Source organism: Talpa occidentalis, unplaced genomic scaffold (genome assembly GCF_014898055.3).
Source record: "Talpa occidentalis isolate TD23 unplaced genomic scaffold, MPIMG_talOcc4v2.1 talOcc4.3, whole genome shotgun sequence".
NCBI lineage: Eukaryota > Metazoa > Chordata > Mammalia > Eulipotyphla > Talpidae > Talpa > Talpa occidentalis.
Genome location: NW_023603184.1, coordinates 120,142,579 through 120,157,471, shown reverse-complemented (window position 1 = coordinate 120,157,471; position 14,893 = coordinate 120,142,579). Strand labels below are relative to the sequence as shown.

General features: G+C 35.5%; 2 protein-coding genes across 3 annotated transcripts in view; one reads left to right on the top strand and one right to left on the bottom strand.

Annotated features, from left to right (window-relative positions):
- Positions 1-14,893, top strand: part of HECW2 (HECT, C2 and WW domain containing E3 ubiquitin protein ligase 2) — a 355,083-nt gene that overhangs the window by 20,657 nt on the left and 319,533 nt on the right. The window lies entirely within an intron of this gene.
- Positions 13,500-13,996, bottom strand: LOC119256057 (40S ribosomal protein S14-like). The gene has a single exon (XM_037523746.2). It carries the CDS (start codon positions 13,983-13,985, stop codon positions 13,530-13,532), a length of 456 nt encoding a protein of 151 aa, XP_037379643.1. The 5' UTR covers positions 13,986-13,996; the 3' UTR covers positions 13,500-13,529.

The following is a 14,893-nucleotide window of genomic DNA, read 5'->3' as shown; positions in this document are numbered from 1 at the left end:
GAAATTGTAAAGCATCTCTTGAATGCAATATGTTGATTAACATATTTTTAGAACAACTCATATTTTTAGAAACAGAATTCATGTGCTGCCTGCCTCTGTTGTCTGGCCCCTATTCTGGACAACAGAGGTGATGTTATTATATGTGGTCTTTTCAGTGCAAGGCACCAAACACTGGTAGAGGTGTTTAGTCCCAGTAAGGATCATTTTCAATCTTTACTAAATAAAATAAAATAAAAAGACCTAAAAGAGGGGAGCAACATTTGCTTTGATGTCCTTACTTATATATCTGAAGAACCTCAGTAACTAATGGTGTTTGAAGGAAAGTTAGGTGCTTAAAGGAACAAAGTTTAGGTCCTGTGAAATCTGAAAAGAAGCAAGTATGGGAGGGTTGAGGGTGAGGAAATGGAGACACAAAAATTATTTGGCATCTCCAGGCTCATATCATACATGACAATAAGGAAGTCAAGGATCAACTGGTGCACCACACCTTGGACCTTCTTGTGCTGGGAGAGGAGTGTGACAGGAGCTGGAATTTGAGCTCACTTATCTTTAGCATATGGTTGTTGAATTAAACTGTCTGCTAATAATTGAAAATTTGTAGGAATTGGGGTTTCAATTAAAGTTTATCATGGTAAAATTAGCATTTTATATATTTTGAGAGTGAAAATTAGAGGAAGTAATCAAAAGTCTTTCCAGAGGTTTATTATTGATTGTTAAAAACTAGATTCTTCAAGAGTTGGGACTGTTTATTATTTATTTTTGCACCCGCACAATTTGGATCAGTGAATGTTTGTTAACCTATACTATTACAAAATAAAATATAATTTATTATCTTGGTAGTCATTTTGTAGTTATTCACTTACTTTACTGATTCACTTAAAGTAAGCAGTTTTACTGAGAAATAATTCACGTATCATGAAATTCATCATTTTAAAGTATGAATTGCGTTTTAGTACAGTCACAAAATTGGGCACTATATAATTCTATTATTCTACTATGTAATTCCAGAGCCTTTTAGCACCTCTAAAAGAAACCTAATAACCATCAACAGTATCTATCACTTCCCGGTCCCATGCTTTTGGACCTTGAAACCATGACTCTGCTGTTTCTATAGAGTTGCCTATTCTAGACATTCCGTGTAAGTGAATTACATGTCATTTTTAATGACTAGCATCTTTCACTTAGGATAGTGCTTTCAAGTTTCGTTCATGCTCTAGCATGTACCAGCATTTCACTTTTTTTTTTACGGCCACGTATAATTGTATTGTATGGCTTTACCATGTTTTGTTTATCTGTTAATCTGTTAATGGACATCTAAGATATTCTTACATTTTGGCTATTATGAATAATTCTGCTATGAGCATTTGTGTAAAAGTTTTTGTGTGCATATATGTTTTCAGTTCTCTTATGTATACATCTAGGAGTATAAGAAACTAAATGTTAGTTTTTTCATCCTGGTGTTTTTGGTGCAGTAACAATCCATGTCGATTTTCTAATTGTTCTATCCTTTATGCAAGGTAGAGTATTGATATCTCCAACAATTTGTTTAATTACCTATTTTTCCTTTCAATTTTTGTGTCTGTGAATTTTATCACTCTAGGTATATCATATAAGTAGAATATACAGTCTTTTTGTGATTGGCTTATTTCATTTAGCATAATGTCTTTGAGGTTCATCCAAGTTGTCATGTGATAGAATTTCCTTCCTTTTTAAGACTGAGTATTATTCTGTTGTATGTATACATCACATTTTGTTTATCCGTTTACTGTCAGTAGACACTTGGTGTTCATCTTTTCACAATGTGAATAATGTTACTGTGAACATAGTATATAAATATCTGAGACTACTTTCAGTTCTTTTGAGAGTAAGATTGTTTTCTTTGTGTTTTGTGTGCAAGCATTTGCAGAAACATCCAACTTCAGAGTTTCTAAAAATAGATTAGTAAAATTTAATGAATTCAGATTTTGCTTTATAATATATTCTTTATTAGGCACAACTAAATTTTCTAACTCGCTCGTTCTCTAGCTTTTAAGCTGGTAAATGACTTGAAGTCATTTCCGTATTTAGGAAATGAATAAATGACAAAATTCAGTGAAGGTGTCTTATGATTCTTGGGTGAAACCTTACATTTCTATGTTTCATTATTTTTTACATGCATAAATAAAGCAAATAATGTAGGCACAAGAATTATTGTAGTTTTTTTAAATAAGCAGACAACACAGCATTTCATACTCTTAAGTTTTACTGAAAAATAGGCAGGAAAATAACAGCTTAGTCACTGAAGTAGATATGCCTGGCCATACATTCTTTGTACATCTGGGGAGCAAATTCAAATACCTGCACCATGAAGCTAACTAGGTGAGGCTTCTAGCACACTGAATCTTACTTATACTTCCTAATGGAATAGTTGCTACCAGTTTTAGTCAGATTATTGCACCAAAAATGCTAGGTATACTAATTGTTTAAGAAAAATCAGTAATTCAAATTTTTATGTACAATCTTATTTTTAAAAATGGGCAATAATTTACAAATGTAAATAAAACATTATTGTAGGGGCAGGAAGGCCACAGAGCAGGATATCTATGATCCAAGCAGACAGGGTAAAGGAGAGTCCTGTAGCCCTTGGTGGCTTTCTCAGGCTTTTATTGAGCTTTTACATGTAGTGCAGCACCAGGTACATGGAGGGGGCGGGTGGGGAGCAGGAGGCCACAAGTTTCTGGCAAGTCTTCACTCTGGGCTTCTCTGGCGTTCTTTTTCCCTTTTTCCCTTTCTCTCTTCTGCCTCTCTTTTGCCTCTGCTTCTTTTAGCTAGTATCTCAATACTGCAGTCATGGCCCACAGAAGTAAACAACACAACTTATAACAGTGTAGCAAAATGCAGGTACCCCACCAGGCAGGGACATCCTAATGGCAGGAGGGCAGAAAAGCCTGAAAACCACTTATCCTACAATTGTGCTGCCCAATTGAATAAATTTCCAAGCTGTACTATTATTGTAATTGGGGTGGAGAAATTTATGAATTCAGAGGGCAGCCAGTTTGATGGATACTATATAAATGATATATTTATGATAATGAAGGAAATTAAGTAGAAGTATTATGATATTTCCAGTGTTGCAAACGATGGTAAGCACCATCTAGTGTATCCATTTTATTTTACAGTTAAGGAAACACGTGTTTACAAAGTTAAATGATTTTCCATGTTTGCAATAATATTTAATAAGTCTTTTGCAACCATGCATAGCAAGCTAAAGGGTCACAATGCCAGCTCCTTCTGCTTGAAATGCATTTAGTTCTTTCTTGAGTTCTTATTAATGGTAACTTAGATTTATATGAGACTTCCATGTGCTTTCATTTATGTGATCTCCTATTATGATAATCACAAATTATAATACAGATGTTGTTCTCATATGACAAAAGAAGAAATACGGTATGTAAATACGGTGTGTCCACTATCATCTCCCTTACGGCCTGAGACCCCTTTAGGAGTGATAATTACATTGACACAATAGGCACAACTGGGGACTTGGTCATTGGGATATAGGGTCACTTAGTGATGGGGCTGATATTAGGATCTAATCTTATTTGTAATGCAAAATTCTTCCATCATGGCAGGAAGATAAATAATATGACAAATTTCCCAAATGAAAAATATACAAGTGCCGAATACACCATAAGGATAAAAAATATCTTGTAGAGAAAGTAGACAGAAGGCATTTCTTGGATAAGTTTTGGTGTTTATCAAAGAGAAGGTCACATTTGAGACAAAATTTTTATTTCTCCATTTTTTTCTAGGCGAGTGCTTTTTTAGGCTCTTTGTTTCTTACACTTATTTTTATTCATATTTCTAGTCTCCGTTTTGCAGTAGATGGGAGTGGGTGAAACTAGGTACTGTGAATTTTTAAGTTGGCAGCACTGTTTGAGATGCTTTTAGGAACTAAAGTTTCATATAATGGGAATAGAAAAATACCTACCATATTGTAAAACTTTTTATTTAGATGCATTTGAGGATTATAATGACTTCCCAGTTTTTTAAAGAAACACATATATATAAATTGACCTTGAATGAAACTCAAATCAAAAATCAAATCACTAAATTTGGAATTGAAAAAATAATGAGAAAGGGCAATTGAAGCAAAATATGCAAAACCTCTGATTAAAACAATGAAACATTAGTAAAGGAAATATGTTTGAAATGATGTATTTTGTTAATTGTTTTATTTTTAGATATGTGTTATGTTAACATGAAAAAATTTCAGGATAACTGTGCTATACAGGATTAAAAATTTGTTTTCCTCACAGCTTTCAACATATAAAATATTCCATTTCTCAATTTTCAGTATGTGAGATTTTGTTAGTGCTTTATATTTAATTCATATTGAAGAAGAGATGAAATTAATCTAGAAACAGTTATTAGGCATCATATTACTGATTATTTTTAAAGATTTTTTTTATTTATGTATACAAGAACTGGTGTACAGGCCAGAGGGACATGGCGTGAGAGGATTCACCAGAGACCGAGTGGGGAACAGAACAGGCAGACTGACTGAAATACACTGCTGAAGGGAGCAGCGGGTGAGTCAGGAGAGGTCTGCTGCGCCAATGTGGGTATCTCCCTGGCCAGGGATTGAACTTATGCCGCAGTGGCTGTGGACAGCTTCATAGGTTGTGTCTTAACCCCTTGCGCCACCAGGAAGGCCCGAAATAAGTTTATATCTTTATTGTTTTAGGGAAGTAATACATTACACCAACTTAACTTATACCCAAATAATCACAAAATTGTAACAGAAGTAGAGTCACAGGCTTAGCAACTAGGTGCTAGGGGTAATGAGAAAGATATTGCCATAAAATTGCATAAATAAATCTTTTTTTTTTTAAACTAAACTTAAAAAAAAGAAAGATATAACTTATTTCTTTATTACTCTTAAGTGATAGGCCCATAGTCCAGGATGGAGAGGTTCTTGGAGCAATGCTCATTTCTTCTATGTTGCTGCTCTATTTTCCCTGAGGATACTGTTGGCATCTACATGCTCAAAACTGCCTCAGTTCCATGATTATGTTCCAAACTATGAAAAGGGAGAGAAGCACAGGACAGGGAAGTTTCCTGTATCACCTCTTCTTACCTTCTATGGGTGAAAACTGAGTCTAGGACGACACCAAGACTGAACTGGGGGCTTGTTGATATATCCTTTTGTGGGATGGCCATATGCCCAGCTAAAACTCTTTTAGGAAATGAGAAATTAGATTTTGGGCAACAAAATTTTTGTAGCAATCTGCCACAGTTCTTTAACTTTTCTGAACCTTAGTTTCCTCACCTCTAAAACGGTGAAGCTGTTACAGGGCAAACCCAGATATAAAATGGGTTTTGCAGACTGTGGGTCCTCACCTGCGTGCTTAAAGGGGACTTATTAATGCTAAACTGCAGACATACAGAAAAGGTTGATAAAAGGCTTATTTACAAGGGAAGGGGAAATAGGGAAATGAATAACTCAGGGAGAAAAAGAGGGAGATAAGTTCATAAATGCGTCCTACCCGTTCAGCTGAACCTGGAATCCCAATGACCCGCTGAGCTGGTGAAAAACCTAGCAGGCTGGGTCACCCTGGGTCACTTTGCCAGTTAAATACTCAAACTGAGAGCCTAGTTACTTAACTCTGCCCTCAGATCCTTTGGTGATCATGGGATTTGTCGTTCTCAGTGTCGTGGGGGTGGAGTCCACAAAGCCTTTATGAAGTTTGCTCAGGACATCCTTTACCCAGAACAATAGTAAAAGTATCTACCTTAGAGGGGTGTCTCGATGGTTAGGTTTACACACACACACACACACAATTATTATTACACACACACATTATTATTATTTTCTGACTTAGAAAATACACTCAGTAAATGTTAGTTTTTAACTATGAAGGTATTTTCAAATGACAAGAACTCGTTTTGTTTTTTTACTGCTTAAATAATTTTTAAACAATGTTTATTTTGCATCAGGAAAATAAAACTATTTACAGCAATAAAAGACCCTCAACTAAATATATAGAGACTACAGACATGATGCAAACATAACATCTAGACTTTTTTGTTTTAGCTTATTTAAAGTATTATTAATGGAACATCACATACTATTTCTTACAATGGTTTTAATGTAGATAACACAGAAGTAGGTTTTGAGGTAAGTAGTCCATTAGAGTAATTTAATTTCCCTTGCAAAAATTTTAGTTAGATTTACTCTTAAAATGGGTCATCGCTAGAAGCAATTCATTTATTTGGCAAGATATTCTTAGCATATGGATTTGCTGCAGAAGTGAGAATTCTAAAATACCTCTGTAATTTTAAAAGTTTTCTGGATGTTTGGCCGGGGGCAATAAACTATAAAACCTTTTGCTAACTTAAAGAAGATAAAAATTTCTTTATTATTGATATTTTTAAACGTATGCAAATGTAGAAGAAGACTTACTAATACTTTATAGTGCTTTATTTTGAAAGTAGGAAAATTTCCTGGTTTAATAGTATCGTGACTCTTTGAGTGCACTCTATTTGCCATTAGTAGTTAGAAAGAAATATTAAATAAAATAATTGTTATTGTTAATCTTTCATAGCCAATTTTTTTTTAGATAAAAAAGGTAACTTTATTTGAGTTTTGGTTTCCTTCTTTATTAATTTTATCCTGTCAATTGCTAAGGATCATTCGCTAATATTTTTAAAAGAAATTCTTAGAAGAAGCCAGAATTTGGTTAAATAATAAAGATGAAATGTGGCCAGGTAGTTTATTCAGAAATTTTCATTAACATTGTGAATTGTGAAATTGTATGTTAATTTGCTTAAGGCTAGTCTGTTTCCATTGAAAATGTGTTTAAAGTTGAGCTTTAAATTTATTTGTGTATTAATATTCTAATTTATTTGATGAGAAGGGCATTAGAAGTAAAGAAATGAAGACTATGTTAAGTTTTTTTTGTTTTGATTTTTGATTTAGGATTTATAAAATGTGTTGCGTAAGAATTCTTTGGTTTGCTATATCTCTGGCAAAATGACAGAAGAGAACATGTGTTTTATCTACTTTGTCATCATCAATTTTAAATTAAATTTCTCCAGTTTAGTTTAAGTTTTATTGATTTAATCTGAAGCTTTTGGCACTTTACTCTTGATCTTTGGAATCACTGCTGGCTTATATTTTTGGGCAAACTTTAGATGATCTTTACAGGCATTAAGACAGGGATGGAGTTATGTAGCCATCAGCTTTGTAACCACCTAGGACAGACTTCGTTGTTAACTTGGGGAGGGGAGCATAGAGCTAAAGTCAGCTTTGGATTTTACCAAAGGTTTTTTCTTAATATCTCTGAAGAAACACTTAGAGTACTTACCCCCCACCCCCAAATGAAAACACAGAAACAGAAATTAGCATTCAGCTTTTAATCATTTATCTATTAGACTATCCTGATCATTAAAGTTTTAATGCTTTATTTTACCTTTAAATATACTTTTATTACAATTTTTATAGATTTCGAATATTGAATGCATAATTCAGAGATGACTATAATTGCTAACAAACACCAAGGATAACTTTATACAGGAAATTTATCTAAGTAGAAGACTTGATATTGAAATCATAAACTTTGATGGAAAAAATAAGGCTGAGGGGGGGAAAAATTAATGAATTTTTAATAATTTTTTCTTTTTTCCCTCAATCTTTAATTTTGAAAAAATATTAACTTTGAAAAATTTGAGAAAGCACTCATATTTAATAAAATTCTGTCACATTTAATCCTCTCTCTACATATGTATATGCAATTTTATGAACTTTAAAAAAAATAAGGTGCAGATATCATTGCAGTCCTAAATACTTCCATATTTCCTAAGAATAAAGTTGTGTTCCAACCACTTCCATTGTTATTGTTATCATTATTTTTGAACCAAAGAAAATTAACCATAATTCAATCCTATATCTCATGTACATTTTATGTTGAAATTATCCCACAATTAAAAAAATAGTCATTAAAAAATCCAACAAAGTTTCATGCATTGGCTTGATTCTCTTGTTTCTTCCTTTTGTTTTGTTTCATGACATTGATTATTTGCAGGAGTTTAGACCAGTTGTATTCTGGATTTGTCTGTTTATTTCTCTAGATTCAGGTTGAACATTCTTAGCATGAAGCCAGCTGAGGTGATACCAGTTACTACATCACACCTGGAGGCACATGAGGGCTTATGATCCTGCTATTGGTGATTGTGGGGTAGAATCATTTGGTTAAGTGGCAGCCACCCTAGCTTTCCTGTATACATGTACATTTGTTCTTTTATTTGTAAGTAATTTGTGGGATGATGCTTGAGATCATGTGATGTCCTATTCCTTTATGATCTTCTCCCAAGTGCTTTTTAGCATTTTGTAGGTAGTTCTTGCCTGAATTAGTCACACTAGAGATTGTCGAGGGAAAATATCCTGTCATTCCATTTTCTTTCTTTTTTATTCCCATTTCCTTTTAATAGCTGGCATTCTGTAAGAATTACTTTCCTCAACTCCCTTCCCACTCCATAAATAAGGATTTGTGGATTTTTTAAATTAAATGTGTTTTAATTGACTGTTAGCATTATATTTTTTTTTATTTTTTTTAGCATTATATTTTTAATTGCAGCAGTTTTGCTAAGTCTGGTGTCCCTTCAAGCCAACTGTCTATTCTTTACATATGATTCCTATAGTCTTTGAGTACTTCCCCGAGTTTAGGAATATATATTTTTAAGTGACTAAAATAAAGTTATAATATTTATTTTATAATCAAATAAAAGTATCCTAGTCACTTTACACAATTAAACTAATATCCTTCTATCACCAGTTTGTTTGATGGAAAGTTCTTTATTCCTGTAGTTTATTAATATGTGCATAACTGATTTATTAAGGATTATAAGCATCTCAAGAGGACAGTATTTGCTGAATTTCTCAAAGCTGACCCCTTTTCTGATTTATGTTTCAGAATAAAACTACTCTGAGTGCTACCTCCTGGGACCCTCTATACTCCCAGAGACACAGAATAACATGGGTACTTAAGATAGAAAATAACTCTCTCCCCATGTATCTCTGCTCTGTCCACCTGCCTCCTGTACAGTTTGGAAATAGTGTTTACTGATGCTTATTTTTCATTATCTTTCCCAAATTTTCATCGGAATAACCTCTATTGCTTCTCTGCCATCCCTTTTACCTCCTTTTTCTATTACCAACCTCCATTCAAGCATTAACCACTGATATTGCAATTGAAATAGTTTAAATAAGTAACACATAATGGGAAAATATCATTAAAATTTAAGTACAAGGGACTTACCATTGTGCTGTAAAGTATTGAAATTGAATCCTTCTTTTGTGAAGTCACTTGTTAAGTGACTTTACATCTATATACCCTGAAGTATGTGTAAGAATTTCAGTTTCAATACATATCTTTTGCAGTGTTGTTTCTAATTTGCTTGGAGGGTGGGAAGGTTGGAGGGGAGAGGAAGGAGCTGAGTAGGCTGACGTTATCCATCAATCCTTGTATTTAGATATTCTGGTTAACCACCTGTGGATCTCATCAGCACATTGTTATTTGGGCTGTATTTCTCTCTTCTTGGCCTCAAGACTGTTTTAAGAGACTCAGCTACCTTGAAATCCAGGTATGCAGTCTAAAGCATTCTGACAATGCATTGTCAGAATGCAGTCTTTGTCAAAATGCTTTTGACCACGTAATTGTAAGCCTGTCAAAAAGGAAATAAGTGGCGTGACTCAATCTTAATGAAAACCATGCTGTTTTATAGTGAATACCTTTTTTTATTGCCTCTAAGTTTTCACAAACCACTTATTCAGCAACCTATTTCAGGGCAGGAAACCAAATTCTGTGATTTTTAGTAACTACCAGTCCTCTTGACCTTTGTCAATCCTTTTTCTGTAACTGGATTTTGGCTGTGCTGCTGAGTAAGGTAAAACTGATGAAGAAATCATTGTATGGACTGCTTGCATGGAAAATTGTTCTTAAAGACCCACCACGAAAATATCTGTAGACCCTGTTTTGAGAAAAGCTGTTAAGAAACTAATTTTCTGGAAATGCCTGTCACTCATTTCTGCAAAAGTGGTCTTGTCACTAAACTAATCAAATGTATTTTTTGGGGGCCTTCCTGGTGGCACAAGGGATTGTCTCAGCATTATGAAGCTATCCACAGCCACTGCAGCATGAGTTCAATCCAGGCCAGAGAGCTACCCACATGTGCAGCAGACCTCTCCTGACTCACACACTGCTCCCCTCAGCAGTGTATTTCAGTCAATCTGCCTGTTCTGTTCTCCACTCTGTCTCTGGCGAGTCTTCTCACCCCCCGCATTTCTGGCCTGCATCCCAGCTCTTGTATGCATGAATAAATAAAATAAATCTTTAAAAAATAAATGAAATGGATTTTTAAAGATTACCTGAAAAAAGGGAACACATAATAAAGAACTTCCTCAAAGCTTCAATCTCTGGGACAGGAGTAAGGAGCACAGGATTATGAGGATCTTTTTTTTTTTTTAAAGATTCATTTATTCATTCATTAATTTATTTATTTATTTATTTATTTATTTATTTATTTATTTATTTATTTATACCAGCACTGGGTACAGTCAGAAGCGCGGGAGGGTGAGAGAAGAGAGAATTCACCAGAGCCAGAGCAGGGAGCAGAGCAGGCAGAAGGACCGAGGTACACTGCTGAGGGGAGCAGCGGGCGGCAGGAGAGGTCTGCGCGCCATGTGGGACCCTCCTCCAGTGGCTGGGAGCAGCCGGGTATTGAACCGGCGCCTCAGACGCTGCGGACAGCTTCGCAACCCAGCGCTCAACCGCCGCGCCACCGGGGAGACCCGATTATGAGGATCTTAAGAAGTAGTGACTGAAACTTTTTTTACTAAAGGGTGGTCTCTGTATTATCACCTGGGTGCTTGTTAGAAATGTAGAATAGGAGGCTGGGTTCCACCTTATTGAATCAGGATCTGCATTTGGACACTATCTCCTAATGGTTTATATACCAATTAGGTTTGAGAAGCACTGGGATTTGTTATGGTGAGCTACTCTTCTCTGCATAGCAACTGGTTGGGTGATAAAGGCTCATGTTGGGAAGCACTTGCAGATAATAAATAGCATAATTTAGAAACATTCTTTTAGACCGAAGCATTTCAAATATTTATTGTAAACTTTTATCTTATCATAGTTGTTAGGTATTTATCTTCCCACACTTCTTCAGAGAACATTTGAAGAGGTATTTCCCAATATCAATAATACTAGTTGTTTAAGTGACCTTTAAAGTCCTTTTGCTAATCATAGGCTAGAGTGCTTGAATTCTTTCCTCTCACTTCCTGCTTTACATATTATTTGTATTGTGATACCAGGTGAATAAATTTTTGCACTCATGCATCATTGTATAAGGAAAACTCTGAAGAAAGGATGCTTCTGTCGTTTGCATCCTAACTTTGCTGAGGCTGTGTATCCACAGTAGGACGGACCCTTTTGTTCCAGGACCTGGGAGTTTTGGGCTCGTGGATTTACTCTATATATCTGTGAGTAGTAATCAACTGAACTCTCGACACCATTAACTCACATTAGCCTAGCACTAGCTTTAATAATGATGGCAGCTTGATATCAATCAGGTTTTCTTAGCTTTTAAGATGTTTTATTTATATCTGGGGTGATCTTATAAAGGTATTTGAGCCTCTTCCCGTCATATGAAACTCCTTCACATCCCTAGATATTTCTGAGGGGTGGACAGTTTGTATGTGACTCTGATAAGCTAACATATGTGCTGTTGAAGACACTGTCAGGGTGAGGCACATCTGACTGCCTTACTCAGGTCGGAGATCCTTTGGGGGCTGCAGTGTGATGAGCTAAAGATGTAGTGAAAAAAGCATTGGGTTTACAATTAGATGGATGTGGGCTTGAATCCCAACTCTCCTGCTTATTAGCTTTCTGACCTAGTAGAAGTTATTTAAGTTTTGATATTTGAGCTCTATAATTATAAATGTAGAGTTATTTATACCCTCCAGGATTGTTGTGAGGTCCTCATAAAGACCTCTCCTGCCACCCGCTGCTCCCCTCAGCAGTGTACTTTGGTCCTTTTGCCTGTTCTGCTCCCCGCTCTGGCTCTGGTGAATTCTCTCACCCTCCCGCGCTTCTGACTGTGCCCAGTGCTTGTATAAATAAATAAATAAATCTTTAAAAAAATAATAATATATTAAGGGTCAAATAGCATTCCTGGCGAAGAGCAGGTACCATTTGAATGGTCAGTCACATTACTTTGTCCATTTGGTACATTAAATAATTCCCTATCAGTTTTTTTTTTTTTCATGTCTTCCCTAAATGGAATAGAGATTTAAATAGCTTCTGGTAGTTTTGTCCATCAAGTATATTTTCAGTGAACCTTTGCCAGGAAAGTATCTTTTGCTGTGGCCACCATGAGAGACCTTGGCCTTCAAAGGTGCCATGCTTTCACCCTGGCGGATTCATCAGTTGGATCAAAACCATCAGGGATAACCTGTCCAGAAAGCAGAAAATATTCATTTTACATGCAGGGTATGCCCACATGGAGTCAGAGTCAGGAAAAAGAGTGTATGTGTAAAGCAAGTGACGTTAACTTGTGGCAAAAGGGCTTTGAAGAATTAATCATGTTCAAATGGTGGCAGTATGTGGAATTCTTTTCCATGAGGCAGACTATGAAATGTGATGCTTGGTTTCAAAAAGTATGCTCATGTAATTCCCTGGACAGGAAATTTTTCTTTACAATTTAGAAAGGTTACACAGTTCAATGTAAGGCTCTAGAACCAAATTCCGAATTCTGCTTATATTACCTGGAGGTTTCCCCTCATTTGGAGGTGATAATCCCTGATTTATTAGTGCTCTCGCTGTCAGCATTTGATTATAGCCTCTCTGAATCTGAGCCCACAACAAACTTGGGAGGCTCTGATTTAGATATTAAAGTATTACCTTGATTATTTTTAATTTTAAGTGGTTGCTGTTTGGAAAATGTTAGAAAATAGCTTAATCAGATTTAAGAAAATTACTATATGAAGAATATATTTTGTCGTGTTTAAATTACATTTCTTCATCTGTAAACTTGGGATAATAATAGTATCTACTTCACAGGATTACTACATACGTCATGGGAAAATGAGATAATATATGTAAAATGCTTAGAATAGTGCTTGGCACACAGTAGACTCATTTTATAATTATGTTATTATCCACTTTTTGTTACTAGTTTCTGCATACAAAACAGAAACCTTCATTTTGGAAAGTATAAAATGAAGCAAAAAAATCACCAAAAATTCTCTACTAATTATAACTGATGTTAATATTTTAGTATATTTTCCTGGTCTCCTTTCTGTTACCCTATGTATGTTTTACATAAATAGACCAAAATTATACTGGTTTGAAACGCATTTTTTTCACTTATTAATTAGTAAAATTTTCTCATGTTATTGAATATTCTTTTATCAGGTGACTTTATTGTTTTTTTTTTTTTACAAGAAAGCAATTTATTTTAACAGAAAATAATTTGAAGAGTCCTGTTCACAGACGGCGACCACGGCGACCCCCCTTCCTGCGGGTGCTATCAGAGGGGATGGGGGTGACATCCTCAATCCGCCCAATTTTCATTCCTGAGCAGGCAAGGGCTCTGAGAGCTGACTGTGCCCCAGGTCCAGGAGTCTTGGTCTGATTTCCTCCTGTAGCCCGGAGTTTGATGTGGAAGGCAGTGATGCCCAGTTCCTTGCACCTCTGGGCCACATCCTGGGCTGCCAACATAGTAGCATATGGCGAGGATTCATCTCGGTCAGCCGTCACCTTCATCCCACCAGTTACACGGCAGATGGTTTCCTTGCCAGAGAGATCAGTGACATGGACGAAAGTGTCGTTGAAGGACGCAAAGATGTGGCCGACACCAAATACGTTTTCTCCTTCAACCACCTGAGGTCCGAGGCCGATCACCTGTTCTTCCTTCTTTTCCTTCCCCTTGTGAGGTGCCATTTCTGCGCTTCTTCTCCAGACTCCGCCACCGGAAAGTTTATTGGCTTTTTAAAATCTTATATGTGTCCTGAAGCTTCTTATCCCTATTAATAGATATTTGCATTCTACTTTGTCTTTCATTTTTAAAAAGATTTTTAAAAGAGCAGTTTTAGTTTACAATAAAATTGAGAAGAAAGTGTAGAGATTTCTCATATAGTCCCACACATGCTAAACTTCCTCATTATCAACATCATTCACCAGAGCAGCACGTTTTTACCAAGGATGAACCTGCATGGGCACCTACCTCACAATCACCCGAAGTTCAGAGTTTGCCTAAGAAATTCACTCTTGGTGTGATATATTCAGTGGATTTGAACAAATGTATAGTGATATGTATCCATCATTATAATATTATACAGAGTATTTTCCTTTTCACTGCCCTAAAAATCTTGTCACTGCATATTCACCTTTTTCCTCTCTCACCCAGGTAATCACAGATTTTTTTTGTCTCAATAGTTTTTTCTTTTGCAGAATGTCATATAGTTGGAATCACACAATATATAACCTTCTCAAATTGGGATCTTTCATGTAGTAATATGTGCTTAAGTTTCCCCCATGACTTTCCTTGGCTTGATAGCTCATTTATTTTTAGTACTGAATAATATTCCATTGTCTGCTTATACCATGGTTTATTTATTCAGTCACCTGCTGAAGGACATCATCATCGCTTCCAAGTTTTGGCAATTATGGATAAAGTTGATATAAACAGCCATGTGTGTGTTTTTGTATGCACATAAATTCTCATCTTCTTTGGATAAATGCCAAGGATTGTTGGATTGTATAATTGAGGGTATGTTTTCTTTGTAAGAAACTACCAAACTGTGTTCCAAAATGGCTATAAAATTTTACATCCCCACCAACAATGAATG

What these genes read in the sequence shown, in the direction of transcription:
- LOC119256057 (XM_037523746.2), bottom strand. Translation starts at nt 13,985, where the DNA reads ATGGCACCTCACAAGGGGAAGGAAAAGAAGGAAGAACAGGTGATCGGC.